This window comes from Rhopilema esculentum, chromosome 15, assembly GCF_057945365.1.
Source record: "Rhopilema esculentum isolate cy_ngs chromosome 15, ASM5794536v1, whole genome shotgun sequence".
NCBI lineage: Eukaryota > Metazoa > Cnidaria > Scyphozoa > Rhizostomeae > Rhizostomatidae > Rhopilema > Rhopilema esculentum.
The window spans coordinates 2,616,869-2,643,086 of NC_142829.1; the positions used below are offsets into that span (position 1 = coordinate 2,616,869).

Genomic DNA, 26,218 nt, shown 5'->3' on the forward strand with positions numbered 1-26,218 from the left:
ACAAATAAACCTATCAGTCTCAGAAACTTTTTCACCTGATTCTCATTCTTCAAAAGGGGCGCACAATTTCCAAAAAAGGGTGAGCTAGACTTGCTTCAACTTGTCGAGGGAGGGGCGACTGCCCCTAGTTGCCCCCCTTATATCCGCCACTGCATGCAGCACATGACATTGTTTGCAGTTAAGATTACCTCCATCGGAAATTCTGAGGTGCAAAGAACTCGTGTAATTCGCGCCCCTAATAAATCGAGCAAATTCTCAGGTCCCTTGAAACTAAACCACTATAATTCGAATCTCTGTGATACGAGCATTTTGCTATCTAAAAATGTTAAAAATCCCTAAAGCATTCGAAATTTACAGATCTAACTGTATCTTTAAAATTTTTGGGGGAAATCATTTCAATTTTTACGGGTTAATCTTTTTAACTTATCTGAAAATTTTTTTTGTATGGTTCACATCGGTACAGGTTTTCTTTGAATAAACGATAACTCAGAAATGAAACGATAACTCAGACTATGACCAGTCATGTTCGGACTATGGCCAATTGAAAGTTATCAGGTAGTGGTCACATGCTAACACTTTGTGATTTATTTCTTTCGGAAACCACAAATAATTTCTATTACAAATCCTATCAAACTAAATATAAAAGAAAGCCAGTTTAAAATATTTCAATTTGGATTGGAATGAACAATGGTAGTTTCGGCGTCACATCAACTCACTTTTGTAGAATATATTTACTCATTAAATAACCAATATATTTTATACTGTAGATAGATAGATAGCTGCCTCTAATAAAACTTTTGGCGAGAAACGAAATTTTTTTGGTTTAAGTCTCATAGCTTTGCAGAGTTTCCTTCAAATTGCATTTTGACGTATCTTTATTTCCCTTGCTCTCATTTTCATCATGAAATTTAGAATAAAGCTCAATGATATAAACCGTTATCCCTAAAAATTAGGTCAATGTCATGACGACTCAAAATACAATTTTACAAGCTGATTTATTGCCACTAATTTGTTGTGGTATAGCTTGACCTGTCAGAGAAGGCATGGAAGTTTGAGACTAAATGTTACCGACAAAGGCATCTCTCCCTCTAATAGTGTTCTACCAGATGACAGGTCCTCTTCAGACCACAAAGGCACACATGACAAAAATTTCGGCAAGCACTAAACGACTTGGTCAAAAAATTGAGATTTTCCAAACAACTCATGGAAAAAGGTGGTGGTGGGGATTTCTCGTGCTTTTTAATTTGCTCTCTTGTCAAAGAGATTCTTTGAAATATAAAAAACGTGAAAATTTTGATGAAACTCTTGAAAATGATATCAAACACTATTGAATTTCAATTGTTACATTTGAATTGAAAAGTGAAACTGAAACTGTTGTCAAATTTAGCACGAGACCAAAGTTAAAAAGACATCATTTCATTGTCTGCAGCAAGAAGGCATAAGAACAACTTATTTAGTTGTTTGGAATCAGTGGTAGCAAGTAGCAGCATTTGTGGACTGGGGCGCAGGCAATGTCTACAGCACTTGACGAAGCGGATGAGGTTGCCGTGAAGGAGCATTGTCAGTAGTAAACAGTTCGAAGTCGGTGGAACACGAGCGCACGTGCTTCAACGCAAACGAAAAGTTCACAGGCCAACTGTATCAAAAAAGAAGCAATAAAATGCCTTCAACAGTAGAAGTACCGAAAAATGAAAACAGGGAACGCGAAGAAAAGCCAAATATTGTGAACGAGCATCTAGTGGTAAATGGCTCGCCAAAAATTGGTATCTCGACACCCGTTCTCCTAGTACAAAATGGTGCCTGTGGTGCTGAAGATGATGAGAAAATAAGTGCATGCGAAGCAGCAAATAAACAGTTGAAGGATATTTTGCAAGAATTCGAACACAGGCTTAAATTGCTGAGAGTCAACGATCAAGTAAGAGAGCTACAAACAACTCTTCGGGACAGGTAATACATTTGCCAAAACGCGCGTTTCAAAGGTTGATGAAATGTTGGTTCATTCTCGGCATTCTCGCGTTCTGTACTTTTAACTAAAATTTGCAATCCATGGCATGAATGCGTTTTAGTGTGTTGCGCATCAGTTTGTTTTATCCTTGATGTACTGTTTAGCGGGGAGGTAACATGTAAAAACTACCTATTTCTCTTGACTTGCGGTGCTAATCTAATGGGGGCGACAATGAGACATTTTTGGCTCCTAGGACGAGTTGGCATCTCCGATAATTCAACCATTTAAATTGACATGAAATTGGAGTAAGCATCAAGCTTCTGCTGGCAAAAGTATTAACAGGAGTATTTAAAATAATTTCAAATAACGGATTACTTCGAGTCGTCCTAAGGAGTACACGTGGAAATTCTCGGTTGATGACGATTACCTACGTCAATATTTGTTCAAGAATTGACCCCATATACCACCTTTCTTTGACTCGATAAATTTGAAACAGTATCTCGTTGTTTTTCCAATGAATGTGATTTAGTGAAAATTGAGTTCATCATTGGCTCAAATCTAGCATTTATGGAGCTGGGGAAAAATGAAATGAAGTGAGGCAAAGTAAAGAATGGTTAAAGTGAGACGTACGTTGTCGTAAATTTGAGCAAAATCGAAATTACATAGCCATGCAAAACTTTTGGTTTCGGATCTATTGTTGTTTAACATGATACACCTATGAAATGAATTTTTAATAAACTAAACTAGTAGACGATTCTAAGAACCTAATAAGATTGGGTTCTTCAAATTGGTTTATGGAAGCTTGGGCCACAAGATCCCTCGGGCCGCAGGTGTCGTCCAGAATTGGACTTCTAAAACTGCGAACCACGTTCCATTCCCTCATATTTAAAATAAACTTACTTTCAATTTTTCTGGGTTTCCTAAGTTTCTGGACAATATAGTAGTAATTGAGAGAAGTATGATATGATATGATATATGATATGATATGATAATAACACACTATCCATTTATATACATGGTTTTTCAAGTATTAGCAATTATTTTATTATTCTTTGTGGTTTATGAAGATTAGGTTATTTTTTCAGTCATGAGAATGGCTCAAAATGTAGTTGCTGAAAAGCCAAAAAACATTCAGCCCAGCTAAACATTTTTGGCTATGTCAATCAAATTAGAAATTATATGCATACATGCAAATACTGAAGCTCTTTTTTGAGCCTGAATTAAATCTCAGATCTCTTACAATAATATCTTTTAATTTTCTAGAAGTACCAACAATTTTTCTCGAAAGTGGTTTCTTAAAGGAACTGAGGGCTAAAAAGCAGAGCATTTGCAAAGAAATTTCACACAACAACCATGTTTATTTTGTAACTTATCAACCACACATATATCAAATATTGACATCAATAGTCCAAGAGAGTTCCCATGTGATAACATCGCAAGAATCTATTTTTAGAATTTAGATCCCATAACCTGAAAAAGCACCATGAAATACCTCTAAATATGCAAAATCAGTTGAAGGTTTTACGAATTGGCTGAGATATGGCCACATAAGAACAGGCTTTCACCCTAAAAAACCTGTTTACAACTTTATGAACAGAGCCAAAATAACAGTAATCTGTTAAGCCCAGCACACACAGCATATTTTTGTCTTTGAAAGATGAAGATTTTTGTCTTTTGCATTTCAAAGACAGAAATCTGCTGTGTGCGCTTGTCAAAGACAAAGATGTTTGTCTTTCAAAAAACGGTCTTCAAAATTAAACATGTTTCATTTTCGAAGATGGTCTTTTAAAGACAAAGACTAAAGTCTGGCATGTGCGGGTCCCAAGGACAAAAATCTTTGGAAGACAGGTTGAGTGGTCAATGAGTGACTGTGTTTAGATCACATGATGATGCTCTCTTGAAAATTCCTGCCAAGCAGTTTCCTGTCAGTGCTTTGCATAGGAAAATCATTTTTGGGTTCTGCAAAGACAAAAATTTTGGTCTTTCAAATAGAAAAGTTTACGATGTGCGGATTACTCGAAGACAAAAATGTTAGTCTTTCAAAGACAAAAGTCTGCTGTGTACAGTGGGCTTTAGCAAACTTAAAATCTTTAATTGGCCATATCGCACCTGACTTTTGACCAATATACCTGATTTTCCATATTTAGATGTATTCCATGGTGTTTCAATTCAATCTACTTCATATTATCTTGGAACATGATTATTATATAATGTACAAGCAAAGTTACTAATCGATTCTCAAATAGACATGTTTCTAACATATTTATTTTGTAAATACCTAAATATTAAATATTTTGATGAATAACTAAAATCTTGGAAAAGGATAGCTGAGAAATATTTTGCAAAATGTTATATCTAGTGACCAGCCCTGGAGGTTCATGTTAGGTGAGGTGATTGAAGGATATGTTTCAAGACAATTATTAGGTAGGGTGGGAGGGGCGATGATACCTAGTTGGTTTTTTGTGAGTGTCTTTCAGCCAAGATTTTAGGTAAACAAGTTGACCTTGGATTTTATGTCCCAGGTACTTACATACAGTGTCTATAAACATACTCTCACTTTGGTTTGCTTTCGTTAAAAGCTAGACTACCATTTGAACTTTATTCTTCCTAAACCAAAGGGCTATATCTGAAAAATTTCAAAAATTTGGAATTTTTTTCTATATCTGATAAGAATGGAAAGAAGCTTTACTTGTAGCCTGCAAAGACTGTTGTTTTGCATACATATGGTGCGGGCTCATATGAGCAAGTAATTTCTTTAATCCCTATGGGAATCAGTATGATTGTGGCCAGCCCCTGCATAAATATCTTATGAATATTATCAGGCCTTGCCTGGAGACGTTGGCTATAGCCTGCACCTGTGCAAACCCTGCGCAAAATAAATTTGCGAGGGCTTTTCTCTGCCCGCACGGTTTTTCAAACCAATGTTCTCATTTCATCTATGCAGCTATGCTTTTCTATGTTTGTACCATATATTGCTAAATATCAGGGTGTTAGTAAATAAAGAGAAAGAGGTCTTACATGTCTACATATTTATCAAATGCCGTTATAAATAGGATATTTTTGTTCCTTATATAGCACATGTTAACAAACTATTGTATTATCTGCTAAAACTTGCAATGGAATAGGAAATGTCTCGCAAGAAAGAAATGATATAAAGCGTGATTAATGCTACAAATAAACAGAGTGAAAAACATTACAGTATGCTGTCAAATACGAAACAATTAATTTTCAAGTCACCACATATACACTAGGCATTCCAAAAACAACCACATTTGACTGGCAAAACCTAACAAAACTTTGCTGTATGCCCAAAAAGTTATGTTCCTCTTTTGTCTTGTTTTAAGGTGTGGTAATAAAAAAATTAATGGTAGTAATGCACACAAAATGCCTTCTTAAGGTGAATAGTGTTGATATAATAGGCAATATAATAAATTTTTGCCTTTTATAAATACTCAAATATGAGAAAAATTAGCAACAGTTCTTTAAAGGCTAAATAGCCCACGCAGCCAAACTGACAAGGCCTTTTTATAGCCCGTGTTGTTTCTTCCCGGAGTCGCCAAATAATTTTTGATACATATTTTAAAGTTCCAAGTCAATAGTTTAATCATTTCATTTTTTCAGGGAAACAACTCGAAGTGAGTTTATTTTCTATGCTGATCGACTGGTATGTTCTTAATATTTTTCTCAAATTCACCATCTGCTTTTTGTGATAATGAGGGCTTGAATATGACTCCTTGGGTCATTTGAAATTTGGATGCCCTTTACCAACGATTGACTTACCCAAAGAGAGATTGCTTGAACCTGTAACCACTCAGTTTTGATTCAACCGGGGGCAGCAGGGCAGTCGCCTCCCTTGACCTTGGGAAATTGAGCATTTTTTGTTTTACTATATTGTTTTGCCCTTTTTGTTTGTGCTTTGCCCCTGTTGCTCTGGTTGGCCTGGAGTTAAGTGCTCTGCCTATGGAGCTATGATTATTAATGATGACAAAGAATTTTGCACTGCTGATTTAAAGGCCAAACACTTTTCCTTCGAGGCTTGCTTTTTAATGTGAACTTGATTATCTTGTAAGGTTGGCCAGCGAAGAAAGCATTCTATTGTTTGAGAAAAAAAATTCTTCCTAGCAAATCAACAACAACACTTGACTGCATTTATTCAGCCAATTTTTTCAAATCGCTAGTATGATTCACACTGCTGAAACTTGTATGTACAATGTATGACCATACCAGCCCTGCTGTCATACCTTCCATTTGCAGGCTGCCAAAAGGGGGGCAAGGGGGGTCAACTGTCCAAGAGCCTTGAGATCTAGGGGACCTCATAATCAGTTATGATGCCCTGGGGGGACACATCCCCCAGTTCTTGGCAAGATAAATTTTTTATTTCGCCTAAATTTGATGAGAAAATTTTCGGGGAAGTGTATTTTTTTGGCAACATACTTTTTGTGATATAATACTGTGATTTTTCAAACTGCCTTTACATAACCAAAAGTTAGTCTTCGGCCTTCCACTCAGGTAAAATTGGCATTCCATGTTGGTAAAAGGGTGTTTTCTGGTGTAAAAAAGGGTGTGGGTCCCCCCAGGGCCTAGAGGCTGGTGCCCCCATTGCTCATCATGTAATGAGTATGGATTCCCTTTTCAGACTTCATTCAACAGAACATAGTAAAAGTATGCTTGAAAATAGTATAATGTTCTAAACAATTGCTAGAGATGACAGTGCAAGAAGTTTTCTGAAATGCATTTTTAGCAGGGTTGGACACTCTTGGTCATATATTGGGGAAGAAAGCCTATTGTTTTGATAAGATGACGTCACACGTTCCCATTGTTTAGAACAAAAAATCATTGTTTTAGAAAATATTGGGGGGCCAAAGTCCCCTTATTTTAAGCTAACCTAAAGGCCATAGAAAGAAAGTTTTTTATAGTTTTGCTCACATTTGGATCGTTTACAGTCTTTCTGAGGATGGCCATAAAATTACTTTATTTTTCTTTGCAGATCCGGCTCGTTGTTGAAGAGGGTTTAAATCAATTACCATTTGATGAGTGCTGTGTAAAAACACCAACAGGTAAGTTTGAAAATGCTTGATGGATACTTGAAAAGATTCAGGAATAACCAGGGGTGACATGGCCCAGAAGCGCAGCTTGAACCTTTAAAGAAGCCACCTTTGTATTGTGGCCACACAATAGTCGCCAGCTTTTTAATAAGTGATAATTTCTTGAGAAGAATGTAAAATGTCTTGGTTGAACAGCAAGAGAAATGTATTTAAAATGAAGTTTGTCTGTGCTGAGGGAACAATGACATAAAGTAAAATTTTCTTCAAATTGCAACTCTCATTTTTTTCAGGTGCAAGTTATGTAGGGTTAAAGTTTAGAAGAGGGATATGTGGCGTGAGCATTGTTAGAAGTGGTAAGATATTTAATTTTTTTCTGCCTTGTAAGTGTGCTTTATTTCTTCTCAAAAACGGTTAAACATAAATTTTTGAGTTGAAAATACTTTGGTTTTCATAGAACATTACTAATTGAACTGGATATGTAAAGGTTAAAAAGAAAGCTTGTTTTTTGTCTACTAATCAGTTGTATTCTTTGTTGTGGAATAATTTTGATTCAGGTTTTTATACTAGGATAAAAGGTCAAAAATATTGTGTTCAAATGAGTTCTGTTTAGAGTGATAAAGAAAAATAAAAGTGCTCACATATTAACAATAAAGCTATGTAAGATAAAGTAAGTGATTTTAATACATACTAAAAAAAGGCTACAGATATGTCATAATTACAGAGCAAAATATGTCATAAATTTCCATATTAACTGTACACTTGTAGTTATTTTGCTTCAGAATTTGGTTGCATCTTATTAAAATTACTGTAAGCTTTTTTTTACTTAAATTTTTGTTACAGTAAAAGTAGCTTCTTGAGTGAATATCTCTGGTGTATTTAGGATAGGGGTGCTCAGGTTGGGTTATGAAATTTGCAGACTGTTTTCGACTTACCTTAGAATCTCCATTAAGTGCTGGGGGGAAAGGGGCTTATTTATTTTTTCAGTCCTAGAAGGGTGGCTTGAAATAGAGCAGGGCTTATTAGAGGGGTGAGGGCTTATTTAATATTTGAAGTAAAAATGTTTTTAAGAAATCTTTCTTTGTTGTGTTCTCAGAAAACTTTGCCAGCAGTTTCTAAAGTTTAATTAATCACCAGGATCAATTGATAACCCTGGGACATCTTTCAAGCAAATTTTGATGGACTTCTTAGGCGCATAATAGTGCACATAAACTTATCATCATCACACCCTTCAAGAGACCCACTAAAGGCGCATGTTTTCTTTGTTTGACATCAGCGGCTAAAGAGGGGGAGCTTAATAGAGACGGGAGGCTTATTTTACCTTTTTTCTTGATAAGGGGGGCTTAATAGAGAGGGGGCTTAATAGAGAGGGGGGCTCGATTGAGAGGGGGCTTGATAGAGAGGGGGGCTTGATAGAGAGGGGGGCTCGATAGAGAGGGGGCTTGATAGAGAGGGGGGCTTAATAGAACTTATAAGGTAGTCTATAAAGCAAATTCAATTTTTGATATACACTAGTATTTGAGAGTCAGAAAAATATTTCTTGCATTTCATAAATCTAAATGAACAGATGGTTAACCGCAAAGACATCTTTTTTCCATGGTGTCCTGAGCATCCCTATTGTTGATATACCAGAGTCACCCCCTGGATAAATATAGATAAACATACTTACAGGGGTGTCACTTCATGTTTTCTACGCTTTCCTCGTCATGTTTGCTACGCTGCAATAGAAACAATTCGAATTACCCCCCTTTTCATCGTCTATTTTTTAATTGGCAAGCTCTCTTGTTCAAAACAAGAAGGCTATTTTACTTCGCAGGCTTTTACGAGGTGAATGTGCTGTTAATTTTCTATTTCTATCGCGGTTAAGTATGGTATCTACAAGCTGGAAACCAAGAAGAAACAGCCAGAGACCATACTAAAACAGCACAGAAATTCAAGAGCCATTGCTTATTCGCCTCGTAATGGTCTTCGATAATCAATGATGGTTTGGGGAGAAAAATAAGAAAGGGAAGAAAAATATAGGTGTTTCAGGAAAACTATCTTAGTTCCTTATTTTACCTTGAAGCAGTCTGTTAATTCGTCATCTCCAGCCTAAATATTCTACAGTAAATGAAACAAGCAGGCAAAGCAGTAAAAAGTATCAGAACATGGGAAATAGGTTCCCAAAAATTTTTTTTAGCTTGGCAAATAAAAACAGCTATTTTTGCAATAACAAAATTTCTTCTTGACTGTTTCACATCAGATCGAAAGTTTATACAAATGTGAACTTAATGTCCTCAGGTTGTAGAATGCATCAAATGAAGAAGTTTCACATTTTCGAAACCTTTACAAAAACTTTTACTCATTTGTTGAATATCACAAAAAATTGTATAACTTGGAAGCAACCTTCAGTTACCATATCCTGGACCTTGTTAACAGATAAAGCTGCATTGCTGAAGTAGGCAATTTATATGTTTTGAAATGCTGTTTAAATTGCCTGAGATTGGGCTATGCTTTTGGATTCGTAAAGATCAAAAGCTATTAAAATTGCATGCAATGCACCCTAAGTTTTCTTCCTGCAAGTCTTGAATCGGGTCTTGACAAAGTTTTGATTGAGATCTTGACAGATTTGGCAAAGATTTTTATCGGTATTGAAATTCTTCCTCATGTTCTTTCACATCATATTTGTCCTTTGGAGATTGAGATGTCACCATTTATTAATGTAAAATATCAAATTCGCATGTGTACTAATCATATGAAAGGAAAGGTCAAAAAGGGGGCTGTAAGGGTAAAAAAGGTAACCAGGTTCATCTTTCCTAAAGCTAACATTATTATCTTCCCCAAACACCCGTCAATTGTGGAGAGCACCATCTATGTTGAAGTTTTTCTTCCAGTCAGTAAACATTTCGCCATTCGATTCACAAATCACTTTTACTCTTTTCGCATAGTCAATCTTTGCCAAAGATAAAAAGATGCAGTGAATAATCAAATTACGATATTTTATTCGAAATATTCTCTAGACCCAATAGATTAGAAGCCCTTGCGGAAAAATGTGTGTACTATTGGTCGAGTTATTGTGCACAATACTTTTACCTGGCAGAAAAAAATTTGTTCTGTTTACCATGTTTCCAGAAAAGAAAATATTTTTGGCAGCTCTGCAAACAGGCTGTTATTCATGACGGTTTCACAATACCATTCAGTAATCACCATGGTAACCTTTTCGCTGAATAACTTGTAGCTGAAGAGCGTTTGTAGCTAGATATTAAGATTTCAATCTCATTTTCAATTTTCTCTACTTTCCAGGAGAGGCAATGGAAAAAGGGTTAAGAGAATGCTGCAGATCAATAAGAATCGGTAAAGTTTTAATCAAGAGTGAGGAAGAATCAGGAAAACAAGAGGTATATATTTGTTTACCGATTTCAAACGTTTACAGTTTTGATGCATTTATGAGTGGCTTTTAGTCTTATTATCGGCACTTTCACCATAGATTTGCACATTGCTTTAGAGAGATAGATTGTGAAAGCTGATAAACAGGAATTTTCTGGAATAAGCTGGATGTTAGTTTGCCAGGTCATTTTGATATATGTTTTTCTACCGCACGGTCCTTTTTTTCGCGTCCATTTTGAGTTGCTGTGTTGAATCTGCTTAGGACTGTATCAGAGAAGTCGGAACTGCAGTATGAGCTGCCGTGTTTACAAGTTGAGACGTTGATTCAGAATCAATGAGAATAGTATTTTGTATTTGTTGCTACCTAGCATGCGAAGGTAGCTTTTAGGGCACCGAAAAGCTATGCTTATCGAGCAGTGTCCTGGTCCTTCCTCTCGATATGGCCCTTCCTCGTGATTCCTACGCCTAGAATAACAGAGAGCTGGCAACTCTCCTCACTCTTGGTGAAAGTTTGGTCATAGTGAATTAGGGAACATTGTTTAGCAAATTCGACCCAGATCCTTTGAAACAGCACGATGAATGAAAGGTGTGTATTGTTTCCATTCGCAAGAGCTTGTTGGAGTCTTGAATTCTCCTGTGGTAGGTCGTTCTTTGGTGACTAGACGAAGCTGATCTTGATACATTCGAATCAATTACTTGTCGTGTTGTGTCTATAAATGAATGTAGTGTCGTTGAATATCTCTATTAGTTCATGTTTTCTCTATCTCTAGTAGTGAAAGTTCGAGTTTTCAGATAAATAAAACGGAGCCATTCTATTGAATGTCACATCTGGTTAGATTCCAACCAATTAAGTTGTCTGATAATATCAGAGGTCCGATGGCGTTTAGAAAATGTGGCTATTACCTTCTCTGCAAATCCTAATATGTTGAACTTTCTGTTAGTCTGTACTGGCAGCATTCGCATGAAGGCTGTCGCCATTGTTTCTAATCTAACTGTAGCGTTGACAACATTTTGTTTCTTTGCTCGTGTATCCTCTTACTTTCAACAGTTGAAGCACACATTCCCTTTAATTTTGGTACTTGATCCTTCAATGTCAATTATTCAGCAAGTTTCATAAGGGAAATATTTGAAATTCCAAGCATTCAACAGGGAAGAAAACTATTTTAAGGATTTATTCAGTTTAAAATTGTGTCATTTTGACTTTATTTTATCCGCAAAGAAAAAAAAATTTATAGTTAAAGTTATGTTGTTGTTGTTGTGAGTGTTGAAAGTAGTGAAGACTAGCGAAGCACGTGCGTTGCGTATATGTACAGAGATTCAAGTTTAACAGTGGAAGCATTCAATATTTGAAAAGGAATTCTATCATTTTTAAATCTGTCCATGATCAGGTCTATAGGTCTAGGTCAATAATTATCACTAATTGATAACAAAGTATTTGTTGTTGTCAACCTTTCAATTTAGCTGCTTCTTTTAGGTATGTTACGCCAGATTCCCACCAGACATCGATCAAAGAAGGGTCTTCCTGATGTATCCACTGCTAAGTAAGTTGGTTTTGTTCTTACCATAAAGCTGTTTGTGTACTAGTATGTTTTAGTTATCTAACAATAATCATTTAGTGCCAGTAGGATGGCTATTTAATTTAAATTATTGAAAAAATAAGATGTAATTTATTATTGTAATTCACTGGTCTAAAAACGTTATTGAATCGCTTCCAGATACCATTGGATTTTTTTATACTACTTCCTTATTGGGAAGTTTTGTCCTTATTAAGGCCATACAATTCAAGAGCAAGCTCTCCAAAGAAACAGCTAAAATACAGTGCTGGGTAGCATGGATGTATAGTATGCCCTTCCACCCAAAGCTGGTCCATCAATATGAAAGCAAAGTCGGTGTGCGAAATCTGACACCGTCTACCCACGCAAGTCATCAATAAGGCTGCAATATTAGTTTCTTGTTTTCAGTATTTGAACATCCGAACGTATCCTGTTATGACCTTTATAGGCTTCAACAATGTTTTTCTTCTTGTGATTATCATCATATACTCTATAAACGTCGTTCACGAATGAGCAAGATCGGAAACTTTCGTTGAAGTAACTTTTGAGCGGTACCCACGTGCTTGGTACCTTCTAAAGAAAAAATATATACTAATTGTCAAATTGAGTGATATTGTTAATTTTTTTAGACAGCGGAAATACGGTGTCGGCTGCAGTTGATGTACTCGTGGATTCTGGTGTCGATGAAGAAAAGATTATTATTCTTACATTGTTTGCAACTTACCACGGTATGTCGTCAAATGTATTTTTAAGCAAGGGGTAATGGTTTATTACGAAGTTTGTTCCATCAGCGCAAGCATGGCCCTACAATCACTGCCAAAAGTCTTGGAACACTAACGTTAGTTTTCAAAGGCAATTTTAGCCACCCCCTCTCCCCCAAAGAACAATGTTGATTTACTATAGAAAAAAGGAAGGGGTTATTAAGTACGCTTTTTCGTGTGCCTTGTATGATATTTTATTATACTTAAAACATTGTTTTTTTTGGGGGGGGGGAGGGGGACGGAAGTAGTTGTATTCGGGAAAACAAATGAAAAATAGAAAAGCACAGCGCAAAGTGTTGGGTGTTCCAAGTAATTTTGGCAGTGATTGTACATTTTTTTCATAAGAAGCAGGTAATTTTTGCAGAAGCTCGATGTTCTTATTTTGGATAATTTGAGGCTTGAGTGTACTTGATATTGCTCTTATTTCAAAATTGGTTTTTCTTCATTTACAGAGTTTAAAATCATTTCAAGACAATTAAGTAACAGTTTTAAAATATTTTTTTAAATAACATTTAGTGGCACGGTCAATTTGCCAATGAGATCTGCTCTGTTTTGTTAGCATTAAGGGAAGTTTGGAAAACACCTTATATTTTTCTTCTAATTTTACATCTGAGGATTGTCATGCAGTGCCTGCCTAACATAACGATGTTCTTGTTTTATGACAAATTGTACCTGCAGTGCCTGCCAAAAGTACTTGGAACACCCAGCAATTTGCGTTGCATTTTATAACTTTCATTCCTTTTCCGAAAAAAAATACTACCTCCGCCTCTTCCCCTAGAACAATATTGTTAATTCAGAGAAATGTCATAAAAGAAGCTCAAAAAAATTGCTTCCCCATCCTAATCCGTTTTATAGTAAACAAACATTGTTCCGTAAGGGGGGAGGGGGATGATTGATTTTGACGTTGGAAAGTGACGTCAGGGTTCCAAGACTCTTGGTAGGGATTGTGGGTGTTTTATAGAAGAAGATTGGATTTAATAAATACTTCCCCCTTTTTGGATTGCTTTTGTTTCTAACTTTCATTTTACGGTTGGTTATCTCTTAATTGTACTTTGATATCAAAATTCAATTACTGTTATTACTACATTTTGGTGCCTTGGTTCTTCTCAGTAAACTCTCGTCCAAACGAATCCCTTCCTGGACAGAATGCTTGTTTCTTGCAAATTATTATTTGTTGGAGGAAACGAACAACTGAAAATGTTTGAATTATTGGAGCCAACCGCTTCTTGGACTCAAGAGCATGCGTAATAATGTTAGAGTTTACCTATAGAAATGGCTACCTCACTCATTAGATCATTTTCTCTTGTTGGTCTCTCCAGCATAAAAGTAACACCTATTATTAAACAGCCCAGTATTGTTGTACAAAAACTCTACGGAATTTTCAAAAAAGTGCCAGGGGCTAATGACCGCATACATTTCTCTTCAGCAAGTATTATGCTTTTAACTAAGGTTTTGTTTGAGAATGCAAATGGAAGTGGAAATTTATCAAAGTATGTTCAGAACAAATAGCGAAGACAGAGCTGTAGAAAATCTGTCTGACCATTACGACAGGATACTCTTCGTAGAGATTTCGTTTACGACTGATTAAAGATTCGTGTTTCTTTCTTTAGGAGTCACCAATGTCTTAGGTAAATACAAAAAGCTGATTCTTTTGACGACAGAAGTATATAATGAAGTGCCAACTCAGTTTGGAAGAAAATACTTTGGAACTGATTAGCAAATGAACATATGCCTGTGCCAGGGAACATATGAAGCTTGGATTCATCCAGTATTTATTTATTTGCAATATTGTTATTGTTTATCATTAAAATCAGATTTTTACAATATTATTTGTTTTGCTAATGCAGAGTTTCTAAGCAAGGCTTGAAGGTGGACAGGCGAAATATAGTTAATGCTTACGTTTATAAGTAGCTTTTAGTAATAATCAAAATTGATAGTTAGAATCTTTAAACATGGGTCTGCGTCTTGGTATGACGTAAGTAAAAGTGACGATCAAGAAACGTGAAGCTTTTTTAGAAATGAGATGTGGTCGAATAGATTTTATAAGGTCTTAATGCAAATAAGGGAACTTGATTCAGATACATATAAATACAAATAAATATGGTTTATTGTACAAATAGTAGATCCATGGATTCTGGATCCGCGTGGCCCTGTTCAAACGCAGTGTCGTGGCATTGGAAATTAACACGGTGTTACACAGTGTAACCCGTGGTTAGTTGTTGTTATTGTAGAACGTGTTATTTTATCTGTTTACCAGGTATAATTGTTCTTGCTTCAAGGTTTACGCTGAACGTAGATGCAACATGCAACTTTTGTGTGCGATGCAACATTGGAAGTTAAAAAACGGTGTTACACAGTGTAACCCGTGGTTAGTTGTTGTTATTGTAGAACGTGTTATTGTATCTGTTTACCAGGTATAATTGTTCTTGCTTCAAGGTTTGCGCTGAACGTAGATGCAACATGCAACTTTTGTGTGCGATCTTGATCACTTGCATTTCGATTTGTAGTTGCTTGTATTGATATCCATTACAGGAGATTACGTATAGCGGGCATTTAGAACACGCATGTCGTTAACCAATGTACACGCATGTACTTGGTTTTAGAAAATTATAACTAATTCAATATGGTATCAAATAGTAATCTTGTTTAGCGCTTTAACCTATCAATTCGCTTTATTCGCGTAAACGCTTGTGACGTCATTGGATATTTGCTCACCATGCTTCATGCTGCCATATTTGGGTTGTCTCTCTTTCATTCTTGTGCCAAGATCTTATTTTATCAATTTGTAGTTCTGATTTCTACCAAAAACAGAGTGTACACATTTAAGGTAAAAGTACCGGAGTGTGACGTCATCAAAGGTATATTTTAGAATTTTTTGACAACATAACCTGAAAGAGATAAAATAAACTTTTAATAGATTTGACTTATACCTGTATGTATATGTTGAAATGAAATGAATTAATCGGAAACACCAAGAAGTACCTCCAAATGTGAAAAATCCGAGATTCAGCAAGTCAAGAAAGTGCTAATGTATTACTGTTCTTTTAGATTACATTTATCATATTTACACTTTTAATTGTATCCCATCATGGTCTTTCAGGCTATTCGGTCCAATTAAAAGATTTCCAAAATCTATTTTTATGACGTCATCATTTTTTATATTTAAAACAAATGCAGTCATTTCTTCCAAGCTAGAAATAATTATTGACGAACAGAAACTTTCAAGGTTCACTTGATAGAAAGTTTTAGCATAAAGAATAAGCTAAACCATGTTGAGTAAGCACACCAGTTTATGACTGTTTTAAAGATCCCAGATTCTTCCAAACTTTAGTCGCCGCTTCGAAAGCAGCTATATCAGTGGTTTTGCATTAAACTTTTGCAGATTGAGGGCTTTTCTCATACGCCATTATTTGGAGATGGGGTTGGCTTTAAACATTAAAGCTGACAATTAAAACGGTGCCTACAGTAGAGTAGGTGCTGTTCGCTTGCCATGTTATATTTCTCGACTTTTTAGCCGTCAATGCCTCTTTTTTCTGCTTTGTAATAAGAATTTAGCTGAGATGAAATATCCTCCGTTGTCCGTGAACTATGTTTTATGAAGCCAAAAATTGAATTTTGTACTACAGAAAAGCCTACTGCAATTCTGCAACTTTTACGTTTACAGCAAATCAATAACTTACTTTCATTTCAAAGATTCATAACTTGCGGCCAAAAGTGCAAAAGTGACAGCCGTGTGCTGGATTTGCAGCTGGATAAAATCGCTTAATTTTAATGCTAATCAACAAATGGGTTTTTGAAAGAATATGTAGATATTTAGCCTGCAGCCATAGGATTTGTGATGCAGGGTAAGATACAAGCACAGAATATTTAATAATTTCGCAACGTAGTTTCTTTTAAGTGATTTTTTTACACAAACACCACAGCGGTTGTTGCCTATAGCTTTTAAACGTCGTTACTGTGTTATATTTTCCAGTAGGCTTTGCTATAGAAGTTCTATTAATGGACTAAGGCTCCTTGGTTGCTACAGAGGCCAAGTGTCTTAATACGACATAAATCCGAAATTTAGAGTGATATACTTGTTGGTATTCATTTTTAACCTTGATGCTTATTTTGCACCTTTCAGAAGAATCTTAGAGGAGCACCTAGAGAACAAAGATACTGCAATTCTTCTCAACCACTAACCTTTTGGTGTATTTCCATACAAATACCCCTATCTTCTAAGAAGCCTTTATTTCAATTTTTGTGCTTTTTAGCTTCACTTGAATTTGTTGTTCTTGCCAGTCCAATTGTAATTACTCGCTGTATAGTTTTCCGTTTGATATCATCTCTGTCTTTTGAACACAGCTTCACACGTTGCACTCAAGCTGACAAAATACGAAACTGGTTAGCATGGGGTATACAAAAAGGGTGTGCATGCTTTTATGTTGTATTCAGAAGAGTTACTCAGACCGAAAACCAACTTTTGAGAGAATCAAGACATAGAAAATGTCTGAGGCGACACAAACAGAAAAAATCACGCTGTACTTTTCTACTGTTCCCAGTAATCATGAGGTATGAAACTTTTGTGCTTTTTTTACTTTTGTTTTGAATCGTGTGTTTAAGTTTGAAGTAAGCAAAAGTAAGCCAACTTCCGTACTAGTATTCCGAGAATTTTCTCCTCCTCGTGCAAGACCCTCTTTAAATAATCCCAAAACTGGTGGTAACAAATCACAATAAGCCTTCACCCTGAAATACGCTTAACCCTAGCATGCCAATTTTTTACAACCTATGTTTCTAGTCCATAATTAAAACATATTTAATTGATAATGAAATATCCCATATATATGTTTCAGCATCTTGTTTTTTTTCTCAAGAGAAATTGAAGTAAAAATCTTTGAAAACGAGCCATTTATCTTAAGTTCCCCTTGTGTAGCTGCCACTCGCCAATAAGCACCCATTCAAAGTTATTAGGTTCACAAAGCGCATCGGTATTGTTTCTTGGTGCAAAATTTGGATGTATTAATTTGATTTGGGGCAAAGTTTGGACTGCTCAAATTTAAGGAGCATTACTGAAGAAAGAAACGCATGGCGATGACCGTTCTTAGTTGATTAACAATGAGTTAGGATTATTTTTTTTAATTTATGCATGGAATCTTAATAAATATGTTCATTTATGAAAAAAAAAACAATTTTGATTAAAGATCAACAGATAGGCCATGCTCAACACAGTTTCCAAGACGTTTTCCCTTCCCGTTGCTATTGTCTTTTGATGCCAATAGTATTTTGCGCTTTTAGAGAAAGCACAGACTTGGGACCCCCTTACAGTGCACTTACAAGGTTGCTTAAGTTTGAGCTGCCAATTGCAAAATTGCAGGAAAGTTTGATTTTACCGTGGATCAACTTGATTTCTTTTGAAAATTGTTAGCTGCGTCAACTACATCCTCCAAACTTCCTTCCAATGAACCTATTGATTGCGAAATTACATGCCTATGGTGTCAGTGTAAACTCTCATATCTCATAGACCAAAAACTAAGGATAAAACTTAGAAGGCTACTTCAGAACACTGGGCTCCCTGAATCAGAGACTTCCTTAGTAGTGATTCTTCTAATAATTTTAATAATAAGACAATTAATAAATTAAAATTCCAGTCATTAATAGTGAGGAAAAAATGCATTATAAAAGATGATATAGCCCAACTTGGGATCCACGTAGATGATCGATTAGAAATGAAACCCACATTGAGCAGATGTGTTATCGATAAGCGAGTTTCGTGGGTTGTGAAGAGAGACCAGCAGTTGAAACTACCTCCAGCTGTTGTTTTCCACTGTTGGTTGTTTTGTAGCAATGAAAGTCAAAGGAATATGGAAAACCTCAATGAATTAATCTAGATCAAGCCCTATCAGACTTTTTATCATAGGTAACTTAAATCCAGTTTTTATGAAAGAGGAATTTTGTCCCTTAGTATACTAGTAATAACTTTCGCACATGAACCATTCAATTTTCCTAAAGTTAAAACTACCATTTAGGGATCATAACCAGAATATCTTTAATTTCTTTCTTGGCTAAATCAAATTATCCACAAATGTACACCCGTTTAAAATGTTTGGCAGGTTTCGGGGCATTAGATATCATTGCTCAGCTATCCTGGGTACCAGAGCCTCAACGATAGAGATTTGACTGGCTCTATCAAACAACCCACTCTTTCACTGAGGTTCTGACACCCAGGGGATTGCTCAGCCTTCAGCCAGTTGTTTTCTCAATCTTATTGCTTTTCCTAGTATGCTATTTTAAATGGTTACCATTGTTATTGATAGTATTATTATCTTTATAAATGAAAAGCAGTGACTGTATTAAATATAGGGCGTTAAAAGACATTGGGATGTGGAACGATCGAGACGTGAAAATGACTAACTGACCATTTAGATTTGCTTAATAGTTTGATATTAATACTGCAAATTTCAGTTATTAGATCCGTTCATTAGAACTTAATAGCTCCAAACAACTTTTACCTGTAAGCCACATTGGCGGTCTAGCTTCAGCAGTTTTGGAAAAGGAAATTATAAACATCGTTGGTGGCAAATTTTGCCGTAAATGCTCCCAATTTTCTATTTACGTTTAGTAGCCTAATTTACTCTATATTTAAACGCCCCTATTACTGATGGCGTGTTTCTTTAGCAACGCATCGAAATAGCCAAGATTTATTTTTGCATATTAAAGACGAGATATTTTAAATATTTCTTTTAATTGCTGTTAGATGAGGAAGGCTCAACAGGAAATCGAGGCAGCTATGCAGTCATATAAAATCGATTACGAAATAAAAGACGTCGCTGCTTCAGGGAGAGACAAGATCAGAATGAGGTCGTACGCTGAGGACGAGAAGGCGCTTCCCCCGCAGATTGTAAACAAGCATTACTATTGTGGGGTATGTGATATTACAATATCCTAGCCTTCTCTATGTATGTTGTTACATAACTATGAGCATCATCATCATCATCATCATCATCATCATCATCATCATCATCATTTCAGCCCGCCATGCCACTGCTTGCAGGTGGCCTCCACAAATGACTCCACTTCTTGGCCATCCGCCTCTTTCCTTCTCTCTCGTTGATGTCGTCCCTCCATCTGCGTTTTGGCCTTGCTCTGGTTCTTTTTCCATCCCTCGGCGTCCATTCAGTTGTTTTTCTTGCCCATTTGTTGGTGTTGGCTGTTATTGCTTCAAATTGTTTGATTAAACGGGGATAAATTCATAGTAAGACCTATATGCATCTAGGCCCGCTTTGAAAATATTCATTTCTACACTGAGGAATCTTTAGAGATCCTGTTTACTGCTATATGAAAAAACCAGCTTACGTAATATTAAACTGGTTGTCAAACAAAGCAGTAGCTTTTTTGCATATTCTTATATTAAGATACTTTTACTATATCTTGTGAAAATTCGAGACAGGTTGAAGTGGTTTTCCCTTTTATCCCTGTGTTGGCAGTTATACTAACATGTAGCAAGAGTAAACCCCCTCTGCAAGTCCTTACAAAGACAAACCTTCGCCTAAGCGTTTTGCTATCATTAAGTGAAAAGAGCAAAGACCTTGGCTTATTTCGACCATACACAGCTAGGGACACCTTCACATCATGGGCAGTGGGGCCTGTCATCCTTGCTTTTGCCTACAGAGGGCAGAGTACAAGTGTGTGCTACACAAAGATTAGCGGTAGTGAATAAGAGAGAGACAATATGTTATCTAAAATGTTCACCCCTTATTTGAAATTATCATTTTACTAACGAAAAGCATGCTTTTATCTTTCTAAGCCTGGCCTCCCCGATCCTTACTAGGTCGTGATATTGAGAAGGGGCCACTTGACTTAGCAGGGTGACTTTCCCCTGTAAACTCTCTTAATTACATCCAGTGTCATTTTTCAATATGCATGGATGTTTTCCTCAAAGGAAGCCAGTCTTGATTGAGATTGCAAATTTAGTGCTAGATTTATTGTAGAGCACTCGAAAAAGAAAAACTAATGTGATCTGAATTTTCAAAATATTTTATTGAGTTTTTATTGTCCCTCGTTGGTATTAAGAAGGTCGCCCCTCCTATACCTTTTATGACATCTTCCCAGCACAAAATAAAATTTCCCACCCCAATCTATGCCACACTTATAAGAAAAATGTTTCCCCTCGTGGCCCCGCTAGACATGAAGGACTGTTCTTAGCCCAAATGATTTTGGAATTCATATAAATCTGATAGGAAAATGTAAAGGGGTGATATTTTGGCGAAGTACTTGTTACGTGATTCTATGACTTTCAAGCTGCCATCGAGGAAGAAAGAATTAGTCATGGACATTCCTTCTTGGTAGGTTAGGCGTCACCTATTGATAAAAGGGCGTTTTACCCAGTAAAGAGGGTTTGGTCTAACAATTGGCCACAGCTTCCTGTTCAAGAATTCATGTTTAGCTTTTCCCTATTTTATGTTCCCAATGTCATTTGATGTTTCAATGCTCCTTCGCAGGACTACAAAGGTTTTCAAGCCGCAATGGAAACGAAAACACTCGGCGAGTTCTTAAAGCTTAAAAGGAAGCTGGATTTGTCCATTTGAAATAAAACTCTTAGTAAGTTCTGTGGTATTTCAAAACATTGATTAATTACTTAGTTTTCGAATGCGTCAATGAATTATCTAGTGGAAGGAATTTCCTGTTGCAAGCCAGAATTATTTCATATTGATCCTGTTCCCGACGTAGTTGTTTTTCTCTAGGCCAGCATTTAAAATCACATTCAGCTGAATGATATATGTACGAAGTTGCTGAAAATTTATAGGCATTTGTCACGTGTCCTTGTAAGTGGTCGTTTATTACTGCAAAAAAAAATTGCAGGAGCCAATGCCGAATTGCTACTTCTTTCGATTCAATGCAACTAATCCAATTTAATTTGGCACATTTGCCTTTCAGAATCGAAAGGAGGTTTGAATTATTGAGTCTTTTTGGACCAAAGACTTTGCTAGTATTTTATAGCCTCTCGTGTAAGCACGCGCTTTGGCACAAAGGGAATAAGCTGGGACAGCTTGACCCCCTACCCCCCAACTTTCAGGTATGCTCCTAGACAGCATTGTAAACTTGTCTTCTTGCTCAGTCTCCTCATGCATATCTCATGCATAAAGGCATTGCCCAACTATTGTTGTAATGGAAGGGACCAGCTGTCCCAAATGTCGTTGTAATGTATTGCACAAGTTATTTTGATGCTATCATCATACCAACTTTCCTCATATGAGACTACCGTGATTTTCGCTGAGCCTCAATATTCTTAAAAATTTGTGATACTGAGCCTAATTTGGTAAGAAATAAGAAAGCAACACAAACATTCACTTTTTTTCGTTATGGTGAAGCACAATACAAGTTTGTTGATGCATCCCAATCATTTTGCGTGAAAGTCGCGCTTCTTTGCTCAAAATACGCAGATGAACATTAAAGTCAAGCTGTCGATAAAATTTGAACCAGGCAATTATTCTCGAATATACAAAAATTAAACAATGCACGCTAAAATATTAGAGTATTGGATATGTTTAGCAGGGAGGAGAGTCTTGCACATTAGAGAACTAGCACATCCTTTTACGAAGAACGGTAGCTCTTCGTGGCATTATTCGTTATTCAACTCTTCGTGGGATTTCACATCAGGTCTATGACATGTTGAAAACAACATCATGTTTTGCTTTCCACGCAAGCCAAATGCTTAAAAATAAAATTCCATTTTTTAGAATTGCTCTGCCAAATCGCAGTTTGATGCTGATTTTGGCACAATAAAATTGAATATGTGCCGTTTAGCCTGTAAATTTTCCAAGCTCTATGTTTTCATCTAAAAAAACAATTTTACGTCTAGGTGTGGACTGTGGAAAAGCTCTGAATAGGCGTAGCTAAGCATTCCTCTATGATAAACAACGTAACGCGAATAGTCGTTTGAGGACTGACAATAACATCATCCATGCCTCTTGGCCATTCAAAAAGCCTCGTTTTGGGTTTAACGATAGAAAAAACGAACTGGGTTTTCTCGCCCCTTTGTGTTGACCAAGTTAACATTTAAAGGAGCTATTAAGTTTAAATAACAGCTAAGAAGGGATGGTTTGAAATGAAGTGAAGAAAACAACGGCATCTCGAGGTAAATTTGCGGGAATATTTTGAGTAGTACCTCATAACTGTCGGCCGCCTGCCAAAGACCCGTTTTTTAGCTTTGCCACCAGGGGGCTTTTAGTAAGAAAAATACGCGATTGCAAGTTTTTTTTGTTCGACCTTCCTTCTTTGATGTATCGCGTGATAAAATGAAAGGAATGAAAACCACTCTGTGTGCGATATTCGTATTCTAAAGCACCTTACATTCCTTCTGGACATGTTCACAGAAAACAATGAGGGACGGACGCTCATTATGGCGTCAAGTGTTTAGGCATTCTACCGCGCTGTAGTTAGATCGAAGTTCCCTGCGGAATGTCTATGTTGTTTTACAGGGTCACGCATCCGCACCACTTCTTGTGGTTACGTCACGAGGCCGAATTACCCTGTACCGTCGTTAGCCAAAAATAGAATTTTGTTTAGGCCTCTCTAATCCCTAAAAGCAGATCTAATTTGATAAAAATTTTCTGGATCTCCCGAATAAGACCACACGCATTTAAAAGGCTTTAATTCCCAGGAACTTCAAATTTCTTCAAATTGATAACTGTAAGTACTACAAAACATAGAAGAAAAACGAAAACCGCATTTGAAACCGATATTGTTTAAAGCAACAGTTGCGCATTAAAGGCGGTAATTAAAAAAATTGTTAGGCATTTAGGATTTATGCCTTTTGTAATTCAATGGCCGCGCCTCGTTGGGGCGGCGAAGGATGTATTCGATTGCTGTTACGAATAAACTGTTGAATAGTTTAATCTTTCTTATCGAATATATTATAAAATTCTTCCGAAATCTGCTTGTATCAAAGAATTATATTCCGATTTTTGATACCCAAAAATTCTAATAGACAATCATTTCAGCAAATGATTATAAAAGGAACTGTCAAACAACCGGAATGGCAGATTCGACATATCGTTCTGTGCTTGATATCTAAGCCCAAAATGGTACCGGTATGGCTAAAGCGATCAGCCGGAATGGTTCGTTATGAGAACGCCCTTTCTTTAATGCCTCTAAGCCTTAACTGTATCAAGGCCGTGTTTGGATATTTGAATTATCTCAGGAAAAGATTTGCACAATTCTTCTTAAGACGAATGAAGGATAGAATGAATGAGAACCCATTCAAGTCTAAAAATACGCTCCGTTTAGTTTCTAAAAAAAGGTATATTCCTTTATTTTTAGAATCGAGTCGTTTGTTGTGGTAGAACTTTTTTGTCTCGGTGTTTAGAAGATACCAGTCGAGATGGTTAACTAACTGATCGTAGATTGAGAAGATTCTTCTTCACATAAATAAACTACACAATCTACTACGAAATGATGATTGCGATAAAAAATGAAAAAATATTATTGAAAACCAAATGAGATAGAGGAATGTTTTATTGAATTGTCTGATAATTATCGAACAGAACCTTTTGCAAGTCCTAGACATTAAATATAATAGACCCAAGTTTTTGCAAATAAGAAGCTATTAAGTAAAAGATTGTCTGTTTTTAAATTATAGACTCGCATCCTTGACTTATCTGAATTTCTCAATTTTTCTGCAATTTAGCATCTTAATTCATCTTCATTTGTTACTTGATTTCTGCTACAAAAATTCGGCCTAAAATTCCTCAGGTGTTTGAAAACTTTTTCATCTTAAAACAGAAGTAAGATCTTTTTGTATTACAAGATGAAAACAAATGTTTAAAGTATCCTAGAATACACAAATAGAACGTAGAACTTTTGGCATATCATTATTAATGCCTGAAGATGACCTAGGATCTACGTTTCTCGCCGCTTGCTCTGGAAATGTCCTGATTTTGATAGCATGGTACCTGATTTGTTTTTTGTCTATTTTTGGGAAACTTAAAGGTGCAATACAAAATCAATTCAATTCAAAGTTTCCTGTCAAACGGTCTCGACAATTATACACCTGCAGGGAGACGTATCGTGTGCTAACGAGGGTTTCTCGCTGGTCTAAGGAACACCACACTCGACTTTCTCCGGGGGATTACAGCAATTTCCGTTATTTTCGTTGGAATCTAACGATAGAGTGAATATTCACTATTTTGCCCCGTTAAGTTTCCCGTTCTGTTTGTTACCGAATTAACCTTATTTTGCATGCCAACGCGTCTTTCCAAGTAGTGCTCGATTTGCAAACACTTTTCTCTCAATATGGGGTTAGTGACGTAAGCATGAGTTCCTAGGTTGGCTGTTGTATATATAACCATCTTTGGTGATTCGTTTTTTTGCTAGACGACTTCCATGGCTGGGTATATTATATCAATGTTCTCCAATCGTGTTGATAAAATTTTAGAAAGAGATTCAGTGAATGGTAATGAATTTTGTTTAATATAACAGAGTTTAAAGATGAAGGTCCAGCATTTCCTTATGCACTTTTTCAACAGTCAACCTTATTTCCTTCTTGTGCATTCTTCTATCACTGAGCTACTACGTAACTTGACATTTTGACATATGTCATGGGATCAGTTGAGTGATCGTTAAAACTTTTCTTGCTAACTAAACAGATAAAGCATTATAGTTGTGTTATTGATTACGACACGCAGAACAGTTTCTTTAGCTGAAAAGACATGTCAACAGCTGATTAGGACAGCAGGGTTGATTACGATTCCATCATTAGGATTTGTCAAAACAACTTCCCTTAGGGCAAAGAAACTTTGTAACAGTGATTCTTTGGACATTTAACATCATTCTGCACCCAAAATAACAATCTGATGTTAGACAGATGTCTGTTAGCTCTACAGATGATGAGCTGTTGTAGTTTTTCAAGTATTTGTTTCTTTTAAATTAAAACTGTACCCCATATCCTACACGTTGGGCTATATTCAATATCCGAAGCATTCCATCTAATTTCCTCACTTTAACCACAGTCAGTTCCACAGGGGAGGAGGATCGGGGTAACAACGACTAGGTATGATGCTTTTTGCTTCAAATAAATTTCTTGCTTGCCTATGATAGTTTATATAAAAGGTCCAGAACAAATTAATAAGTAGGAAATAAATAAGTAAGCAGTTAGTAATCGTGAATGGACAGGTGCAGGTTGGGGTAGTGTTTGCAGTTTGCCATCGCGATATTGCCATTGCAGACTGCCAACGTGTATGAGCCGACATATTATTCCGTTTGCCAGAATGACTGAAAGGATTTAACCAGACATTAATTTTATTAATATACCAAGAAATACCAATGTTACATTCAATTTGTTGACAAGATGCTGGCTAGTAAAGTCAATCCCTTATGAGTAGTTCAATGGACAGAATGTAGGATAGATATAATTTGGTTAGAGAAATGTGACTTGGTTGAAGTTTCTCTGTCTCAATTCTACAGGGTAAGGTAAAATCATGACATCCTGGTCTTTCACCGCAACAGAAACCCACCTCCGTGACAAGACGATGGTATGAAATAGAGCGACTGCTTTCCTTATACCTCAATTTCTAC

The 26,218-nt window shown here is 36.3% G+C and overlaps 2 protein-coding genes across 2 annotated transcripts; both read left to right on the top strand.

The window, feature by feature from the left end:
* The first annotated feature begins 1,532 nt into the window (after positions 1-1,532).
* Positions 1,533-15,401, top strand: LOC135685405 (uracil phosphoribosyltransferase homolog). The gene is made up of 8 exons (XM_065201341.2): positions 1,533-1,947; positions 5,567-5,609; positions 6,933-7,002; positions 7,281-7,343; positions 10,270-10,364; positions 11,828-11,894; positions 12,536-12,634; positions 14,278-15,401. The coding sequence occupies exons 1-8, from the start codon at positions 1,661-1,663 to the stop codon at positions 14,382-14,384; spliced, it is 831 nt and encodes a 276-aa protein (XP_065057413.1). The 5' UTR covers positions 1,533-1,660; the 3' UTR covers positions 14,385-15,401.
* Positions 15,402-15,546: 145 nt separating this feature from the next.
* Positions 15,547-21,322, top strand: LOC135685409 (SH3 domain-binding glutamic acid-rich-like protein 3). The gene is made up of 3 exons (XM_065201344.2): positions 15,547-17,218; positions 19,401-19,568; positions 21,145-21,322. The coding sequence occupies exons 1-3, from the start codon at positions 17,153-17,155 to the stop codon at positions 21,229-21,231; spliced, it is 321 nt and encodes a 106-aa protein (XP_065057416.1). The 5' UTR covers positions 15,547-17,152; the 3' UTR covers positions 21,232-21,322.
* The last annotated feature ends 4,896 nt before the right edge of the window (positions 21,323-26,218 follow it).

What these genes read in the sequence shown, in the direction of transcription:
- LOC135685405 (XM_065201341.2), top strand. Translation starts at nt 1,661, where the DNA reads ATGCCTTCAACAGTAGAAGTACCGAAAAATGAAAACAGGGAACGCGAA. An exon ending in AAGAATCAGGAAAACAAGAG is followed by an intron (nt 10,365 to 11,827) that starts GTATATATTTGT and finishes TGCTTCTTTTAG; the next exon opens with GTATGTTACGCCAGATTCCC. An exon ending in CCTGATGTATCCACTGCTAA is followed by an intron (nt 11,895 to 12,535) that starts GTAAGTTGGTTT and finishes TAATTTTTTTAG; the next exon opens with ACAGCGGAAATACGGTGTCG.
- LOC135685409 (XM_065201344.2), top strand. Translation starts at nt 17,153, where the DNA reads ATGTCTGAGGCGACACAAACAGAAAAAATCACGCTGTACTTTTCTACT. An exon ending in CTGTTCCCAGTAATCATGAG is followed by an intron (nt 17,219 to 19,400) that starts GTATGAAACTTT and finishes AATTGCTGTTAG; the next exon opens with ATGAGGAAGGCTCAACAGGA. An exon ending in ACAAGCATTACTATTGTGGG is followed by an intron (nt 19,569 to 21,144) that starts GTATGTGATATT and finishes GCTCCTTCGCAG; the next exon opens with GACTACAAAGGTTTTCAAGC.